Source organism: Neodiprion pinetum, chromosome 2 (assembly GCF_021155775.2).
Source record: "Neodiprion pinetum isolate iyNeoPine1 chromosome 2, iyNeoPine1.2, whole genome shotgun sequence".
Taxonomy (NCBI): domain Eukaryota; kingdom Metazoa; phylum Arthropoda; class Insecta; order Hymenoptera; family Diprionidae; genus Neodiprion; species Neodiprion pinetum.
This window is the reverse complement of record NC_060233.1, coordinates 11822119-11841864: the sequence shown is the minus strand read 5'-3', so window position 1 is coordinate 11841864 and position 19746 is coordinate 11822119. Positions and strand designations below refer to the sequence as shown.

At 47.3% G+C, this 19746-nt stretch overlaps 1 protein-coding gene, 1 non-coding gene and 2 pseudogenes across 2 annotated transcripts; all 4 read left to right on the top strand.

Moving 5' to 3' along the window:
- Positions 1 to 2562: 2562 nt before the first annotated feature.
- LOC124213474 (U2 spliceosomal RNA) lies at positions 2563 to 2745 on the top strand. Its single transcript, XR_006881886.1, has one exon. It is a non-coding gene; the product is annotated as a U2 spliceosomal RNA (small nuclear RNA).
- Positions 2746 to 3287: 542 nt separating this feature from the next.
- Positions 3288 to 4238, top strand: LOC138190498 (uncharacterized). Its single transcript, XM_069133866.1, has one exon. It carries the CDS (start codon positions 3288 to 3290, stop codon positions 4236 to 4238), a length of 951 nt encoding a protein of 316 aa, XP_068989967.1.
- A 496-nt stretch (positions 4239 to 4734) lies between these two features.
- Positions 4735 to 4913, top strand: LOC124213476 (U2 spliceosomal RNA; annotated as a pseudogene).
- Positions 4914 to 19331: 14418 nt separating this feature from the next.
- LOC124213481 (U2 spliceosomal RNA) lies at positions 19332 to 19511 on the top strand (annotated as a pseudogene).
- The last annotated feature ends 235 nt before the right edge of the window (positions 19512 to 19746 follow it).

Genomic DNA, 19746 nt, shown 5'->3' with positions numbered 1-19746 from the left:
ATCTGGCGCGCTTTTGAGGAAGCGGGAGTCCCGTCGCCGCTAAGAAATATTGTCGAGGAAATGTATAACGGCTGCTCCACCCGTGTGCGAACGTCCAAAGGATACACAGACCCCGTCACCATCCGCTCCGGAGTGCGTCAAGGGTGCCCGATGAGCCCTGTGGCGTTTAACCTGGCGCTGGAGCCGGTGCTGCGTGCAGCATCGGCCCACCCGGCGGGTTACACGCTACACGGCCATCGGCACAATTTACTAGCATATGCCGACGATCTGGCTTTAATTTCAGACACTCCGGAGGGGATGGAGGCGCTATTAGGGGCAGTGGAGGCTGCGGCGGGTGGGATTGGACTTCGGTTCAAGCCCGCGAAGTGCGCCACGCTCCACATGGGGCGTGGGCGCGGTGGCCGGGTACTTCCCACCCGCTTCACCCTCCAGGGTCAAGAAATGACGGCTCTGGCGGAGGGGGAGCCTTACCTGCACCTGGGGATCCCGACTGGCTACCAGGTGAAGCAGACCCCGCTGGTGACGGTCCAGGAGCTGGAACGTGACCTCCGAGCCGTTGACGAGTCCCTCCTCACCCCGTGGCAGAAGGTTGAGACGGTGGCAACTTTCATATTGCCCCGTCTTGACTTCTCGTTGCGGGGAGCACACGTGGAGAAGGGTCCTCTGACGGCAGCCGACAGGCTAGCTAAGCGCCTGGCCAAGTCCTGGCTAAACCTTCCCCAGAGGGCTAGCGCGGAAGTGGTCTTCCTCCCTCCCAGTAGGGGGGGATGCGGACTGCTTCCTCTGGCTGACCTTGCCGACGCCCTGACCATCGCACACGCCTTCCGGATGTTATCCGCGGCCGATGCGGTGGTCAGGGGGTTGGCATGGAGCTCACTGGGGCGGGCGGTGTCCAGGAAACTTGGACGGGACCCGTCGTGCTACGACCTGGCGGCCTATCTTTCCGGTTCGCTGGAGGATGGGCTTGCCAGAGACGGGGGGGACACTTCCTCGCTGTGGTCGAGGGCTCGGAATGCGGCGAGGAGGAGCGCGAAGGCCCTGGGCCTGAAGTGGCGATGGTCTGCCGAGCTTGGGGAGCTGGCCGTGGAGATCCGGGGCTCGGCTGGACGGACGACGGTGGTGCCACCGCGAGCACGAGGCCAAATTGTACGCCGATTGCGGGCGGCACGGGCGGAGCACTACGGTCAAAGACTTCTACGGAAACCAGACCAGGGGAAGGTGTTCGAGGTGTCGTCGTGGTCGAGGTATTCCAACCACTTCCTCCGCGGCGGCAGCTTCACCCGCTTCGCTGATTGGCGCTTTGTCCACCGCGCGCGCCTAGACGTCTTGCCCCTTAACGGGGCACGACGCTGGGGCGACGGGGACAGGCGTTGCCGGCGTTGCGGGGGAGCACTCGAATCCCTTCCCCACGTGATCTGCCACTGCCGCCCGCACACGGCCGCGTGGCAGCTGCGGCATGATGCCATCGTCGCCCGCCTAGCGAAGGCGAACCGCCTGCCAGGGCAGCTCCGGGTGAACCAGCGCGTCGAGGGGGTCGACGGGGAACTGGGGGCTCTCAGACCTGACATTGTGGTCAGGCATGAGCCCTCAAAGAGCATCGTCATCGTCGATGTGACCGTGCCTTTCGAGAATCGCAAGATAGCTTTTGATGAGGCCAGGGGACGTAAGATCTTGAAATATAAGCCCCTGGCCGATGAGCTCGGAAGGCGCGGTTACCGGGTGACGGTCTCTGCGTTCGTCGTCGGCGCCCTCGGCTCATGGGACCCGAGAAATGAGTCGGTGCTGAAGCAGCTGCATATCGGTAACAGGTATGCAGCTCTGATGCGCCGGCTCATTGTCTCCGAGACCATACGCTGGTCCCGCGATATATACGTGGAGCACGTCTCGGGCGTCAGGCAATACCGCGTGCCTGAGATTAGCGGACCCTTGGGGGGTGGCGCGGGAGCAAATGATAGCAATATTTTAAACGGCGAAAGGCCGCCGCTCACGAGCCGGGCCTAGGCTGCGTCCCAAACACCATTTCTATCTCCTTTCTATTTTTTTTTTAACTTAGCTGTACGCTCTACTAGCGACTATCTATTTAAACAATCCCTTTTCTTTATATTCCTTTTGTTTTATTCTATTTATGTGTAAGGGCGGTGGCCGGCAGGGGCTGGGCCCCGCATTTTAACTTTTTATACCTCTAAGCCACATATTTTAATGTTCTCTAGTTTATTTTATACATTTTAACTCTATTTTGTTTTATACATTTTAACTACTCTTCTATTCTAGTCCCTCTTAACTGTTTTTATCTTTTTTTTTTAATTTTAACATGGTGCATGTACTCCGGGATCGAGCCTATTTTACCTAGTCAAAGTCCTGTTTCTATTCTTTCTCCCCGAGTCCCTGGAGTACATGCATCCTAGTACTTATTTTTAACCAATGTGGTATAGCCAAAGATGTTTTTCCCTAGTACCTTATATATTTATAGACATATTTTATCTATCTATGCTTTAGCCACCGCCAGGGGCGGAAGATGTATTTATAGCACCCCCGGGCAAACAATTGTAAGCCCGGGGGAACATTGTCTGTTTTAATAAACGCCCTTTTATCTGTTCTTATCAGCTTAATATCTGATACGCTCCCCATTGGGGGGCCAGTATATTAATCTGATTTTTGGAAGGTGGTGGAGTGTCAGGGGCTTGCTCCGGCTCCGCCGCGGGTCAACCCTGCATTGCAGTACCGTAGGGAGCAGGCCCACTAGGACTATTAATATCAGAGCACTCCGCCACCTTCCAAAAGTCAGTGGATAGGTTAGCTGATTTTTATTCATTTTAATTTTTTAGATTTTTTTAGAATAGAACACCTAGGCATTCCCACTGGCTACCAGGTCCGCCAAACTCCCACCAACACGCTCGCCGAAATGGTGTCTGACCTGAGGAAGGTCGACACCGCAGCCACCTTCATCCTCCCCCGTCTCGACTTTCTCATGCAAGGGGCCGACCTCGAGAAAGAATACCTGAAGGAGACGGACAAGGTCGTCAAGAGGTTGGCCAAGAGGTGGTTGTGTGTTCCAGGCAGAGCAAGCGCGGAGCTTGTACACATCCCAGCGTCGCAGGGCGGCGGAGGTCCTCCTACCAACCACGGACCTCTACGACGTGTACACGCTCTCACACGCCTACCGCATGCTCTACTGCAGGGACCCGGCAGTTCGAACAATCGCCCGTGACGCGCTGCAGACCACGGTGGACCAACGGCTCAGGAGGAGACCCACTGAGGAGGAGATCGCGCGCTACCTGTCAGGCGCAATGGACATCATCCAGGTGCCGGGCAAGGACTCCTTCTTGGCCAAAGTGCGCACGGCCACCCGGAGACTGGAACCCAAACTGCGCGTCTCCTGGGCCTGGTCGCCTGAGGAGCAGGTGTTCGTGTTGAAGTTCGCCAACAACACCGGGATGACCAGCATAGCACCGAGCGGGAGAGACCGGATTACCTCGGTTCTTCGACGAAGACTCTCCACCTTCTTCGTCCGCTCCCTCACGGCAAAACCAGACCAGGGGAAAGTTTTCCAGGTGACCACCAGCAGCAACTTCCCCAACCACTTTCTGCGCACCGGTCGGAGCACCAGGTTCTGCGACTGGCGTTTCGTCCACCGGGCACGACTGGGCGTGCTCCCGCTGAACGCTTGCAGGAGGTGGGAGACCAACGGGGACAAGAGGTGCCAGAAGTGCGGCTACCAGCAGGAGACCATCCCTCACGTCCTGGCGCATTGTGGCGTCCATTCAGCAGCGCGACAGCGCCGCCACAACAACGTCCAGGACCGGCTGGTGAAGGCCGCCTCTCGGTGCCCAGGAGTCATCCGCGTCAACCAGACAATGGAGGGCGTAGCCGGCGAAGCGGGCACGCTGCGCCCCGACATTGTGGTGCGGGACGAGGTCAACCGCACCATCACCATCGTCGACGTCGCTGTGCCGTTCGAGAACGGCAAGATCGAGTTCGCCGCCGCCCGTGCACGTAAGTTTGAGAAGTACGGACCGCTGGCGACTCAGCTCGCGGCCAGCGGCTACACTGTCAGACTGGACGCCTTCATCGTCGGCTCACTCGGAGGCTGGGACCACCACAACGACAGCCTGCAGCAGCACCTCCGAGTGGGACGATACTATGCCGGGATGATGAGAAAATTCCTGGTCAGCGACACCGTTCGTTGGTCCAGGGATATCTATGTGGAACATGTCAGCGGGAGGAGGCAGTACCAATAACATCGTGTATTGTGACTTTTATCATTCTTAGACCCTTTTCTTTTTTCTGTAAAAATAAGAAAAATATTGATCCTGCCTCCTCCCTCCCCACCATCATCCCGCATAGTTGAATTAATCATTTTTATTTTTTTATAGTCAAATTAATTTTTTTACCGTCTTTTTACCTATTTTTTTTTACACTTTTACACTCTTTTAAGTTTTCGCAAGTTGCAAGTACTCTAGTTTTTATTATATTTTTAGCCATGGACTGTTATAATCTACCTTTTACTTCTTGCCCTCTACATTTTAGCCTATAGAATACATGCAACTTAGTAACCATTTTAGCACAGCTGAATGTGCCTTTACTTATTCATTAAATCTATTTTATTATTTCGTTTATACAATATACAATTTTTGATATATTTGTTTTCATTATATATATTTTAAGCCACCGCCTGGGGCGGATACTGCATATATAGCACCCCCGGGCAAACAATGTAAGCCCGGGGGAACATTGTTTGCTTTAATAAACGTTCTTTAATCTGTTCTTATCAGCTTAATATCTGATACGCTCCCCATTGGGGGGCCAGTATATTAATCTGATTTTTCGAAGGTGGTGGACTGTCAGGGGCTTGCTCCGGCTCCGCCGCGGGTCAACCCTGCATTGCAGTACCGTAGGGAGCAGGCCCACTAGGACTATTAATATCAGAGCACTCCGCCACCTTCCAAGAGTCAGTGGATAGGTTAGCTGATTTTTATTTATTTTAATTTTTTAGATTTTTTTTTTTTATTTTTTGACTTTTATATACATTTTATTTATACACTCGTATATTTAAGTTTTATTTATACATTTTAGATTTTAGCTATTTATTTATTTATTTAATTTTAGCTAATTTATTAGTTTTAAAATTTAGCCGAGGAGCGATCGGGACGCAGTTTAAGTGCGCGAGTGTAGTGCCGCGAGTGTGTGCGTCTCCCCCGCTTCGTCCCCCTGTAGTGTACGCGGCGGAACTCCCCGGGACATCGCGCCGTTGGGTGGACCCGTCTGAGGTAAGTGGTGCCTTTCTTTTTCTCTTCCGTCTCTTTCCCCCGGCCATACGGTGCCGATTGCGAGGCGACCTCGCTTAGCCGTCCTCGCGCGGCACTAGGCCGGTTAATCCCTTACCCCACCCCTAGTTTCCGTCACTGTAGCGAGCCGTCGCACCAACACTTGTTGGTGCCCTTGTGACGGTGAGTTGCAGTGTCGGTTGCGCTCCCATCCTAAACGCGTTAAAACTCAACGGGTTGTAGTTGCTGGAAGACCGACTGCAAGTGCATCGGCACGAGGGTTGGTCTCTCCGGCTTCAACAGCCCAGAGTTAACGTAAGTCTCGAAGTTTCTCTGAGGAAATAGCGCGAGTTATTCCCTCGGCGACAGCTTCGAGATCCTTCTACCACCACGTCTGTCGTTGCCCGAGGTCGGGAACGACTGAAACACGTCTGACCTGCCAAAGGTGCGACAGGCTGGTGCTGCCCCCCCGGCGGTCAGTAGCCGAACCGATTGGCGCGAGTCAAAGGTCGGTACTGCGGGCCGTCGGTAATTTATCCTCCCCCTCTGTTACCGACTCTCTCTCTCAAGGTAACAGAGGTAATACCGACTGTCGCTATCTCTTTTCAACTCCTTTAATAACCTGTCTTTTACCCCAATCCTTTTCTATCTCCCCTTTTCTTTCTTCTCTTCTGAAGGCACCGCTGAATCGGCGGCTTCACTTAGCGGCGTGATGGAAGTTTTTGTGGACTTCCCGTTCCCGGATGAGTTCCGCTGCCAAGATTGTTTTCGAGGTGGCAGGGGTAGGGGGACATGGGCGGTGGGGGCGTTTAGGGCGCACGCTGACCTTAAAAAACACCTAAGAAAATACCACCCAGAGCGCGGGATGAAGTTCCGCTGCGGTGTGTGTGGCTTCATCGGCGAGGGGGGGTATCCCCTCAAGGCGGTGAAGCTGCACCACGAGCGGGCCCATCCCGCGCCAGCTACAGATAGTCGGGGTGCGCCTGAAGCACCCGCGGCGCAGCAGCCGCGTACTGCAGACGAGGGCCGTGAGCGGCCGATTATGAGCTTTTTCAGCGCTGCGGCGCCTGTGGGTCGGACACGGGCGACGAGGACAGCGACGACGACGACGGCGACGGCGGGCTCGAGCAGGGCAACCACCACCATGCGCCCTGCCACCACCAGCGGGACGTCGAGGACGACGAGGCAGACCACCAGCCAACCACGGAGGAGTAACGAGACCGCCCACACAACACCTGTGGCGCACGCTACGACGACCGGGTCTGGAGCGCGGTGCAGCACCAGTCGGCTGCCGGCAATGAGGAGGACCCCAGAGGCACCCCGTCTCTCCAACGACGGGGTGCGGAGGACCAGCGGGGGTCAACGCGGCTCTCCGGGGGCCCGACCTTCCATCTACGAGGGCCCCCTGACGAGGAGGAGGAGAGCCGCCAGCGTGCCAGTCGAGCCGACCCCACCTTCCACCACCATCAGGAGAGGCACCGCGTCCAGACCACTGCGGACATCCCCGGGACTGAGGGGGGCACTACATCTACGCCCCGCCGCAACTCCATCACCAAATGCGGCGGGGCCCACCACCATCGGAGGAGGCCCCCCACGACCATCTACGCTCCCGGGGAGGATGAGGACGGCGGCCACAACATACGCCGCCGTCACCGCGGGCGCCACCACCGAGACGACGCAGCCATCGTCCGGCGTGCCGGCTGCACGCAGAGGGCTGCGATCGACCGCCAGGGCCACATCGCTTCCCCCTGGCGGTCCCACCGGAGGCAGCCCTCCACCGTGGGAGATACCGGCCCCGCCGGCCCACAACACCCGGAGCCGGAGAGCGGGGTCGGTAAGCGGACAGCCGATCACGTCGGCGGTGGCTGCCACACTGACGACGGCGACGACGACGGCGACGACGACGACGACGATGTGCGGGGGGCCGATCACCACCCTAAGGCCCCTCGCAGGGGGGAGGGTCACCACGACCATCTCGAGACCACCTGCCGCACTGCCACGTGCGGCAATGACCCTCCCCTCCATCGCGGAAGCGGAGTCGAGGGCGGTCTCACCGGCGAGGGAACCGTGGAGCGTCGTCCCCCAGCGGACCCGCCGACGACATCCCCGCGGGTCCGCCCCGGCGTCCACCGAGGAAAGCCCGCCATCCTCACCAGCCCCGTCCACAACATTATCATCGGGGTCGTCGTCCGTGTTCGAGCCCCCAGGCGACGCAGCGAGTAGTATCAGTTCAAATAACAGCAATAATAATTATAACAACAACACGCGACCGCCAGCCAGAACAAGGCGAGGCTCCCGTGTTTGCGCCCCGAGGGTTAATGCAAGGCCAGGCACGCATGCACGCGGAAATGAAAATAATAACAATAGTAATAATAACAATAATAATAACAACAACATCAACAACAACTATAATGATTCCGTTTTCAGATCGAGGACGCCGGACACGTGCTCCACGGATATGGAGCCCCGGAGCCAAACTAGAAGTAGAGGAGGTGCTATCCGGAGGACCGGAGCACAACGGGCAGGAGGAGCCACAGGTGACGGGAGGCCCGCGACCTCTGGGCGCGGGTGTCCGCCTGCGAGGAGCCAACGACGGCCCAACCAACCCCGTCAGCCACCGGCTCCGGTGGGGCAGCCGCTGAGGCCGGCCGATCGGTCCGCAATGATCCACCACGCTGGTAACCGTGTCGACGAGGAAAGCGTGGTGCGTGAGCGGGAACAACTGATCGGCTTGGCGGAGGCGGCTGTCAGTTGGGACGATCTGAAGGAGCTGGCGACGCGAGTCGTCACGTTCCTCCAAATCACCGCAGCGAGAACGGGGGCTGCGGGGGAGGAGAGGGCGGCCGGTCGTGCTGGGGGCCGCCGCGGGGGGAGGGCTGGGGAAGCCACGCGCGGGGGGTCCGAACGGGCGGGGAATCGCGGGAGCCCCGGTGGGGAACGCCGTGGGGCACTTTCAGCGGGGGGGGACCGAGTGAGAGAGGCCACGAGGATCCAGCGGCTCTTTCGGGCGAACCGTCGGCGCGCTGTCCAAGAAGTGTTGACGGGCCCGCTCCAGCACTGTGAAGTGTCAAAGGAGCGGATCCGTCAACACTTTGAGGACATGTACGCTCCGGCGGAGAGCCTGGGGGGCCGCCCTCTGGCCGAACCTCTCACACCTCCGGACGAAAACAGCAACGACGGTCTGGTTAGGCCTTTCACGGAGCGAGAGGTGGACCGTCGGCTCCGGCGTATGAACAACTCTGCGCCGGGTCCCGACGGGCTCACCTACCGTGACCTCCGGAAGGCCGACCCCGACTGTCGTCTGCTGGCGGCGTCCGTGTTCGAGCCCGCAGGCGACGCAGCAAGTAGCTATAATGAGACAGGAAAACATCGTCCTCGACTCGTTCGCTCAAGTAAAACCATCAACGATATTCATGTGTCGCGCGTTACGATAGTTGAAATAAGTACGTCACATTTTGGCAAAAGTCCTTCGTCTAATATGGCGTTAGAAATCGCCCCACTCGAGTCCCTGCCCCACTCTCGTAATTTCGAGGTGGTAAGTTTGACGAAGGGTCCGAGAGCGAGTCTACGCCTGACACTTGACGTGTGTAGAATGATCTCGATCTGTAAAACTCGATTCGTTGTAATCCGTGAATTAATCACGTGAAATTATAGTTGGTCATATCTAGCGTGTGTGTGGGAGCATATCGAACGAGAGTATTTGTCAGAGCTGATCCAGCTACCCTAAGGCCTGCATTTTGTAAAATTATCAAACGAGAAGGAAAGACGCCTGCAACAATATCATTTGAAGGACGAAATAAAAGGAATTATTCGTTAATTGTCCGCACAAACGTAAGTCGTTTGTTACTCTTTTATTATGCAAAATGTGATCCTTGGTTTTTATTTGAATCTGCTAAAGTTTGGTCCCACCAACTGGACTCACTTCTCTTGCTCTCGCTAGCCGACAAGTTCTGTTAGTAGTTACACTAGCTGGCACCGAATAAATTAGCAAACTTTTTGTGGATTGTTTAAAAGATCCCTGCCAACCGATGGACCACGGTCGCGGCAGGTGTGGTGTTATGAAGTTAAAAATTACACTGGTCTCATTTGGCGCCTAACATAGGGCAAAGTTGGTTAAATTGTAAAGGAGAATTTTTTGTGATAAATTCGTACGAAACTTTCGCCAAAATTACCCTCAAAATTGTGTCATGTTAATATGTAAAATCGCACAAGGTTCGCGTAAAGAGTACTGTAATTGTATTATAAATTGTGGAAATTTATAATACCGCCGATCATGGATTTTGTGCGAAATTGTTTATTTTGATGTAGTTGGTTATTGTATAACAGATCGAGAAATGAATAGTTCAAACGTATCTGTCTGTGAACGGTGGAAATATTTTGTCAAGTTCTGGAAAGTCGAGTGTAGATTCTTTCAGAATTTTCGAATAAATAACGTTGTAAGTTTAGTTCTCTGTCACGAAGAGAAAAAAAAAAAAGTTTTTGTATTGTACCTGAACGGGCCGAGTAGATAGCCGCTTGAGCCCCAGACGTAAACATTAGCTGCGTGGACAGCCAAGGCTACAATATATGACTAGTATAAATAAAATTGTCCTTTTCGATGCCGTATATTGAAATATTCATTCTCATCAAATATTCTATTCTACGAATTTCTGCTCAATAACTCTGTCGCAATAATATTCGGAATATCATCGAAATCTTAAATAATTACCGATACTTATTTTCTTTCTGTAATTCTTGTCTGAGTATATAATAATGATAATTCTGTTTGCGAGCTTTAAAATAATCTCTTCGTCTTTGAAGAATATTTTGATTGCGAACATCTAATATTTATTATTTCTTCCGTGACAACTACGGGCCCATAGTAAAAGTACGAAAGAGAATTGTAAGAAAAAAAAAGAGTTTTTGAATTGTACATGAGCGGGCCGAGTATATAGCCGCTTGAGCCCCAGATGTAAACATTAGCTGCGTGAACAGCCAAGGCAACAGTATATTACAACGGATATAAAATATCAAATTGAATTAAATTTTTAGTATTGTGACGGGACGCCTGGCTGGCGTACCGACACCTGGGGTTCGGCACGTGCCCCCTAATATTATGCTTGGTAAACCCAAGCCCAAATCTCACTGTCCACTCGATAACCCCGCCACATACCGGGAACCCAATCAAATCGCACGATTTACCGTACCCCTTCTTTAGGGGACGCGACCAATCTCTATCCCCGAAAACGGCGTAACTAGACAATAAGCGTATATAAGACGAGCGCAAATGCGGATCTAGCTATCTATCACCTATTGAGCAACCGCCTGGATAGATCTTCGAAGACTTCTACGAGAAGACCCATACTTCCCACATCCACGAGGAGCCGGACACCAAGGACCCACGATCAAGAGACGTGGAGTACCCGTCCAAGGGATCCTCAACGCCACTTCCCATCAAAGGAGGGCATTCAGCGTACTAATAATTTTTATTTGTTTTGAATAAAAAAACTCCTTAGGTACTAGGGAGCCGTGTCTGAGTGAAGAACAGCATTGCGTCTGACCTCATAGCTCAGATGCGGTGATCGTCTCACAATCCCCTGACCCATAGGTAGGACACCTGAACCCGTAGAGAGTCACGGTCATTGCGACTGAATGTCTTAATACAGGTGAAGGTACGTTTGCGTAGAATCCCCTTGCCTTTAACTAGCACGCTAGTAATATTCAGTCTTGCCATAAGCAAACTGAATTACTATCAAAGTCCTTCTGACGACCAGGCTATCACATAAATAATATCGAGTCTACCCATACGTACGTATGTACTTGGGCCTTTGTTATTTGCGATCTTTATCAACGATCTTCCACAAGTTCTGAATTATTCCAGACATGGAATATACGCAGATGATACTCGTATCTATCTACACTGCCCGCCCAGTAAATTACATGAACATATACTCAGGCTTTCTGAGGATGCGTTTCGTGTTTTTGAGTGGGCACAACGGAACTTGATTAGACTGAATCCTGATAAAACTAAGCTAATTATTTTAGGTAGTCAAGCTTACATCTCCGGTATTGATTTTTCCGCACTTCCAAGAGTTGTAATTAATGGTGTCGCTTTAGACTACTCCAGTCATGTAACTGATCTCGGAGTTCAACTCTCCTCAACCTTAAACTGGGACAAGCATATTAGTCAGATTTCTAGTCGTGTTCATGGGGCGCTTTATTCCCTGCGATTTCATAGGCATGCACTTACACGATCTCTTAGAAAACGCCTTGTAGAATCTCTTATTTTTCCTCACTTTGACTATGCAGCAGCGGTATACAATGATTTAACACAAGCACAAAACTTAAAGCTTCATCGTCTTATGAATACCTGTATTCGATTTGTTCAAGGTTATATCCCTTGGCAAACTCCAATAACGCCATATCGTTTGTCCCTTGGTTGGCTTACTGTTGAGAATAGACGATTATGCATTATTACTACTCTAGCCTACACTGTGATTTCTTCAAGAAAACCTACGTATCTATTTGATCTTTTCAAACTAAGGGCTGACGCTGAGCAGAGACGTGTTACACCACGTTATCCTCCCGCGCCATTATTGATAAGTGTGGCACGATCTAAGAAGCTTGATAACTCGTTTCACTATGTTGCATCGCGTTTTATAAACTCCTTGGTAGATCGCAACATCATGTTTGACCTTCAACGTCTTAGTGGCTTTAAATCAGAAGTGCTTACAAAACTCGTTAAGACTGAAGTTGATCGGTGGCGTTTTAGGGTGGAGCAAGACCCAAACTTGATACTGAACCCGCTACCACACGACAGTGTCTTAACTCATCTTTTAGATATGTAACAGTACCTTTTTGGCATAAGTTGTGTCACTTAGTTTTAGTTATTAAATGAAATTGTAACCAAATATAAAATACTTTGTGATATGTATACTCTAGAGACTGTTTCTATTACTATGTTACTATGCTTACCGAAATTAAGAAATCTGCTGATATCTAAAAATAAACAAAGATGTTATAGTTAGGATTATACTTAAAATTATAAAATTATAAAATTGTTAAACTTAGCATGTAAGATCTCTTGTTAAATTTGAAAATATTTTTTTTCACTACATGTATAAATCTTATATTATGTAAATTACAAATAATATTGCTAATGTACTATCTTACTGGGCTGTATGGGGTTGTACCCCATAGCCTTAATAAATTTATTCAATCAATCAATCAATACGTAAACCGAACTATCATTTAAGTCCTTCCGATTACTATGCTAGCACACAAATAATATTCTGTCTTAGTTCCCACTAAACGAATCATTATCAATCACAAAACCGACTAGTCAATGATCCAGAATAATCAAATACCGTCCCTCTGACCAACATGCTATCACGCAATTAATAGTCAGTCTTGCCGCAGGCAAACTTCGTTATTATCAGAGTAAATAAGGAAGAACTATCCCTTCCTAAATTATCAAAAATCTCTTAGAGATTACCAGAAGAGTAAGTTCAAGACCTTTCATCCTGTCTCTTATCCCGCCTCACGGGAACAAAACATTGACGTATCATTGCAATATTTCCTTTCCGGAAATAAATATTTCGCATCACGAGTCAACCTCTCAGAGCGATCTATCTGTGCGTGCTTCACACTCACGGATCAAGTTTGACCCTCAACCGTTTACACGGCCTATGATGATGGGTTTATTCCACTCGTGCCTTTGCACATGAGGGTGAGGAAACAGATTCTGAGGCCATCTCGAAAAACCAAGTTGAAGTGGTCAAACTATTCAGGCTTTTCCAGGAGTTAATGACACAATCAACAAGTTATCATTCTCCACCTTCCTTGCGAGTCCAGAGACCGAATCCTGCAGCTCTATCCAAGAGACAGGAAATTCTCAAAATAAATATATCATTCGAGTATGCGCTAAATATCACACATCGCGTGTGAAGTTTTGGCGAAACAAAGCCCGCGAATAAACTGAACGTTTCATTGGCGACAGCGTGCAAGGACAATAGTATTTCAACAGGCAAAAGTCCGCCGCTCGCGAGCCTAGTTGAAGTCGCGTCCCTTTAGGTTAAGCGTATGCAATATCTATATTTATATCTGTTTATTTTATTTTACCTAAATTGGAGGTCGGTGGCCGGGAGGGGCCAGTCCCTAAACGTTTAGTTCTTTTTATTGTATTTCAGCTGAAGACTTGATCTTTTATTTATTTTACTCTATTTCTTGTTGGAATGTATGATAGACAGACAGATCTACATTCATTATATAATCAAAGGCTAGTCGAACTACATAATCTAAGACTGTATAGTTCATGTTCTTCCACTTCCGTTCTCTGTATCTGATATATATATATACATATATATATACATATATATATATATACATATATATATATATATATATATATATATATATGTCGGAGTATCACAAATCTCGTTAAATAATTCCATTTTATAATGTATGAAGTGAATAAAAGGATATTTCTTTTGAATATGAAACTAAACTAAATGAGCGTCAAGCGTAATTAGCAAGCTAAGAGTATAGCTGAATGACGGAATCTTAGCAACAGACAAATGGTTTGTTTATAACAACGCTTGGACGAAATCGACAGTTGCGGGTTAGCTAGAGAGCATACCAGACGTGTCGGGATCGTCACGCTAAATATGAATAGTCAACGCCCAAATGCACGTTCTACATCCTCTCCGCCTTTCCGAGGCTTTACGCCGACATCAGAAGTGGGATCTGGATCTGTTAACCCACAAGAAGCAAGTGAGGATAACGAAGAAAAGTGGCGATTACTTCTTGAACAACAGAATCGTAATTTTCTCGCGTTATTACAAGCGATGAAAACTCCTTCAGTGAACAATAATAATAATGTGTGTCTACCGGAGTTTGATCCTGATAAACTGGAAGTGAACGCGAGATCATGGATTACAACCGCGGATATTTGTATGGCTGATCAACCATTGCAAGGTGCATCCTTAATGATTGTGCTAAGTCGTGCCATGAGGGGACAGGCTTCGGCATGGCTGTCGCAAGTATCATATGCCGGGATAACGTGGAATGAATTTAAAGATTTGTTCGTATCAAGGTATGATTGTCCGGAAACTTCTGCTGCATTCTTGATAAATTTATTCAGCAGTAAACCTAAAGAAGGTGAGTGTATAGCGTCATATGCTGCATCGTTGATGAATACATTGATGAATCAGTGGAAAAACTTGACCACTGAAGAGATAGCATTATCAACAACAATGGCGCATATTGCACGTTTTGAATCACGTGTTCAACGTCTTGCTTTTACTACTGAAATTGTCACAAGAAATCAACTCCATAACGAGTTGAAAGCTATGTCATTCTTGAAACGAAGATCTTCAGATAGTCTGAATGAACGAAATGAGGGAACCGAGTTCAAACGATACAAGTTTACGCCTTCATCTCCTGCAATCAAATGTTTTCTATGCGGAAAAATGGGCCACAGAGCATCAACGTGTCGGACAAGGAAGGAAAATCATGAAAAGGAGAGACAAATTGGTATTCAAAAGGAATTGTGGAAGAAAAATTCTCCAGTTCGATCTTCAGATTCCATAAAGTGTTTCAAATGTCAGAAGATGGGTCATTATGCTTCGCGCTGTCACGAGAAAGCTGTGAAGGAAGAACTGAAAAACGGTAATAGCAAAAATTATAGAGCGTCGTGTGGACATGTGTGAAATTAACACACCTGCTGGAGTTTTACAACAAGCCGGTGAGCGATTTTCATTTTACTATGATTCAGGATCTCAATGTTCTCTTATCAAGGAGTCAATTTCTTGCAAAATTCGTGGAAAGAGATTTAATAATGTCGTTACTATGACTGGTATTGGGCAATCAAGCGTTAATAGCACTTTGCAAATCTTGTCGACTGTAAACATTGACGATATTACTATTGAAATACTTTTTCATGTTCTGCTTGATCGATATTTACGTCACGACGTTATGATAGGAGCGGAAATTTTAAGTCAGGGTTTGTCTGTACAAATGACAGTTGACATATTGAAGTTAACCAAAACTCGTGTTGTTAATATGTGTAATGTAACGGTTCATGAGTTCGACCTTGACAGTGTGGACACCGATATTCCTTTGGAATTTAAATCAAAATTAGTATCCATTTTGAACAAATTCAAAAATCAATTTGTGAATGGTACTCCAAAAGGTCGTGCGGATGTTGAACCCGTAAAAATCCGCCTCAAAGATCCAAATAAAAGAGTTTATCGTCGCCCGTACCGGTTGAGTGAAGTAGAACGAAAAATTGTTCGTGACAAAATAAACGAACTTTTAAATGCTAAAGTGATTCGTCCCAGCTCTTCTCCTTTCGCAAGTCCTATTCTTCTTGTCAAGAAAAAGGATGGTTCAGACAGAATGTGCATCGATTACAGGGAGTTGAATGACAACACCGTTCCCGAAAGATTTCCGTTGCCCTTAATTTCTGATCAAATTAACAGACTCCAAAGATGTTATTATTTTACGGTCCTGGACATGGCCAGTGGATATCATCAGCTGCCGATACATCCTGATTCTATAGAAAAGACAGCATTTATAACCACAGTAGGACATTTTGAGTATCTCGCTTTACCTTTCGGTCTTCGTAACGCTCCTGCGGCTTTCCAACGTGCAGTGATAACAGCTCTGGGTGAACTTGCTAATACGTATGTGGTAGTCTACATGGATGATATTCTTGTTGTTGGAACACAAGATGTAGAAGAATCTTTAAACCGAGTGGAGAACGTTTTAAACACACTCACAAAGGCAGGTTTCTCTTTGAACATCAAAAAGTGTTCTTTCATGAAACAGAAGGTGGAATATCTTGGCTATGAAGTAAGTCGAGGTGAAGTTAGGCCAAATCCTCGGAAGATCGAGGCACTGGTAGCTCTACCTCCTCCACAAACCGTATCCCAGTTACGTCAATTCATAGGATTGGCGTCTTATTTTCGTCAATTTCTGCCTAAGTTCTCCCAAATTTTGGCGCCACTTTTTGCTCTAACAAGTTCTACAAAGAAAAATCTCAATTGGAAACCTGAGCACGAGGCTATACGACAGAAAATCATTACCTTTTTGACAAACGAACCAGTACTAACAATATACAACCCTGAGAATCCAACTGAGTTACACACGGACGCAAGTTCGATAGGGTATGGGGCAATCCTTATGCAGAAGAAGGAAGGCAAGCTACGAGCGGTGGCTTATTTTAGCAAACGCACCACGACTGCAGAATCAAAATATCACTCTTATGAGTTGGAGACGCTCGCAGTTGTTAATTCGGTGAAACATTTCAGACATTACCTACATGGCTGTAAATTTACCGTGATAACAGACTGCAGTTCGTTACAAGCATCACGAAAGAAATTGGATCTCACACCACGAGTTCATAGGTGGTGGGCCTTTTTGCAGGCGTTCGATTTTGACATTGTTCATAGAGATGGAAAGCGCATGAGTCATGCTGATTTCTTCTCTAGAAATCCTTTGCCTGAAGCTCATCCAAAGACCTTCAATAAAGTCGAGCAAAAGGAAGTTTATACCATAGATCTTTCTGGAAATTGGTTGTCTGCTGAGCAGCAGCGGGACTCTGAAATTTCTAAGCTAATAACTGATTTAAATGAGAACCGACTGGACGAGGAAATGTGTAAAACCTTGGAGATCCGATCGGGCATTTTGTATAGAAGGATTCAACGTAATGGAAGATCACGGTGGTTGCCCATTTTACCTCGAGCTCTTAGATGGTCAGTCATCAATACCGCACACGAATCCTTGATGCATCTTGGATGGGAGAAAACATTGGAAAAGTTGTATGATCTCTATTGGTTTGAAAAAATGTCCAAATTTACCAGAAAATTTGTGGATAATTGTGTTACTTTCAAGTCACTAAATCTCATTCAGGAAAAATTCAAGCAGAATTACACCCGATACCAAAGATTGCCATACCATGGCATACAATACATATCGACGCAACTGGCAAGCTCAGTGGTAAAAACGACAAGAAAGAGTATGTTTTTGTAATGATTGATGCATTCACAAAATTTGTAATTTTACGTCACGCACTTCGCATTGACACAGTAAGCAGTATCAAAGCCTTGTCATATTGTGTATCTTTGTTTGGAGCTCCAGTTAGGGTGATTGCCGATCAAGGACGTTGTTTTGCGAGTACAGATTTTCGGGAATTTTGTGAATCTCACAAAATTAACCTTCATCTGATAGCAACTGGGAGTTCTCGTGCAAATGGACAAGTTGAACGGGTAATGAGTACACTCAAGAATATGCTGACAGCTGCGGAAACTAGTAAGGAACGATCTTGGCAGGATGCTTTATCTGATGTTCAATTAGCTCTGAACTGTACTGTCAATCGAGTAACTAAATCCAGTCCACTTGAACTTTTAATGGGAAAGGTAGCTAGGCCATTAAAATTGATGCTTGCGGATGATATTGAACCGCGAGTTGACTTAGACGAGGTCCGAAGTTTGGCTGTAGCAAATATGGACAAAAACGCTGAGTATGATAAAACTAGATTCGATCGGACAAAAGCAAAGGTTGACAAATCCGTGATTGGAGATTTTGTATTGCTTCAAAATGAAGAACGCAATCAAACGAAGCTAGACCCTAAGTTTAAAGGACCGTTCAAAGTAGTCGACGTGCTTGACGGAGACAGATACGTTCTCACAGCCCTTGATTCGAATAGAAGATACAAATACTCTCATGACCGATTAAGAAAGATGCCCGATACCAGCATTCAAGTTGACATTCAAGATTAACACTACCTGCTAGGCGAATTTGGTGAAATTTCAAGTGTGTATACAGTCTTAGAATCTTGCAAATGAAGGTATATAGTTCAGGCCTTTCTGATTTGAAGCATGAACAAGGGGTTGAATCTGTAATATTTATGCAACTCTAGAGTACGCGGTATGAATCTGATTTTGTAAGAGTGCGCCGTGGTTAAGGCATAATGTATGAGTATCTGTCACTGGAAGGAAGTGACAGAGGTATTGTGTACCCTGTTTCTGGTTAAGAGCAGGAGGTCTCATCACTGGATTTAAGTGATTTGAGATATTGTGTACCCTGCTACTGGTTAAGTGCGGGAGGTCTCATCAATGGATTAAAGTGATCTGAGTTTTTCATGAGAAATTGAGTGTAGAAATGTTTCTCACTTGAATGGCCTGAACTATGTTATTAACTTCAGAATACACAGTTTTCCTGTTTGAATTTGAATCGAAGGCCAGGGTGGCCGAGGCGAATAATTATTGATATTTTGTTTTTGTTTTTCTTTTGTAGATGAATCACACGAGGACGTGTGATAGGTCAGAATGGCCGTGTCGGAGTATCACAAATCTCGTTAAATAATTCTATTTTATAATGTATGAAGTGAATAAAAGGATATTTCTTTTGAATATGAAACTAAACTAAATGAGCGTCAAGCGTAATTAGCAAGCTAAGAGTATAGCTGAATGACGGAATCTTAGCAACAGACAAATGGTTTGTTTATAACAACGCTTGGACGAAATCGACAGTTGCGGGTTAGCTAGAGAGCATACCAGACGTGTCGGGATCGTCACGCTAAATATGAATAGTCAACGCCCAAATGCACGTTCTACATCCTCTCCGCCTTTCCGAGGCTTTACGCCGACATATATATATATATATATATATATATATATATCCTCCCTTTACTTGTTGTGCACCTCACACGCAATGTAGTGTTGAATAAAGATTAGACACAAATATCTACCGACATCCAACCGTTTATTATTCCGCCCGATCTCAAAACCAACATTTCTACCTTTTTACATTTACCGTTATTGTTTACGAGCTACATGTACTTTAGTAAGTTTGTATTTTATTTTAGCCAAAGACTCTATCTTTTTATCTTTTTACTTTCTGTCTTCTTTTCATTCTAGTCTCTAGAGTACATGCATCTCAATATTTATTTTAGTCGACTTTTAGCCAAAGATGCGAAATTTTTATTTATACATATGTTATGTATTTTATTTATTCAAGCCACCACCAGGGGCGAATCATGTATATCTACCACCCCCGGGAGAGCAACTGTAAGCCCGGGGGAACATTGTTTGCTTAATAAACGACCTTTCATCTGTTCTCGTCAGCTTAAAATCAGATACGCTCCCCATCAGGGACCCAGAATATTAAACTGATTTTTTGAAGTCGGCGGAGTGTCTGGGGCTTGCTCCGGCTCTACCGCGGGTCGGCCCGGCATTGCAGTACCGCAGGCAACACTTATAAACAGAAGATTCCGTCACCTACCAAAAATCAGTAGCTCTTTATCTCTTTAGCTGATTTTTAAATTTTTATTTTTTGTTTTGTCTCCACGTTCGAATTTTTATTTTTCTCTGTTATTTATTTTCTTATTTATTTTACTTCCTTTGACTTAGATTTTATCCTATTTATTCGCTAATTCAAGTTTTAAAATTTTCACCCACCGGAAAGTGATTAGGATTCATAAGTAGGCGCGTAAATTCAA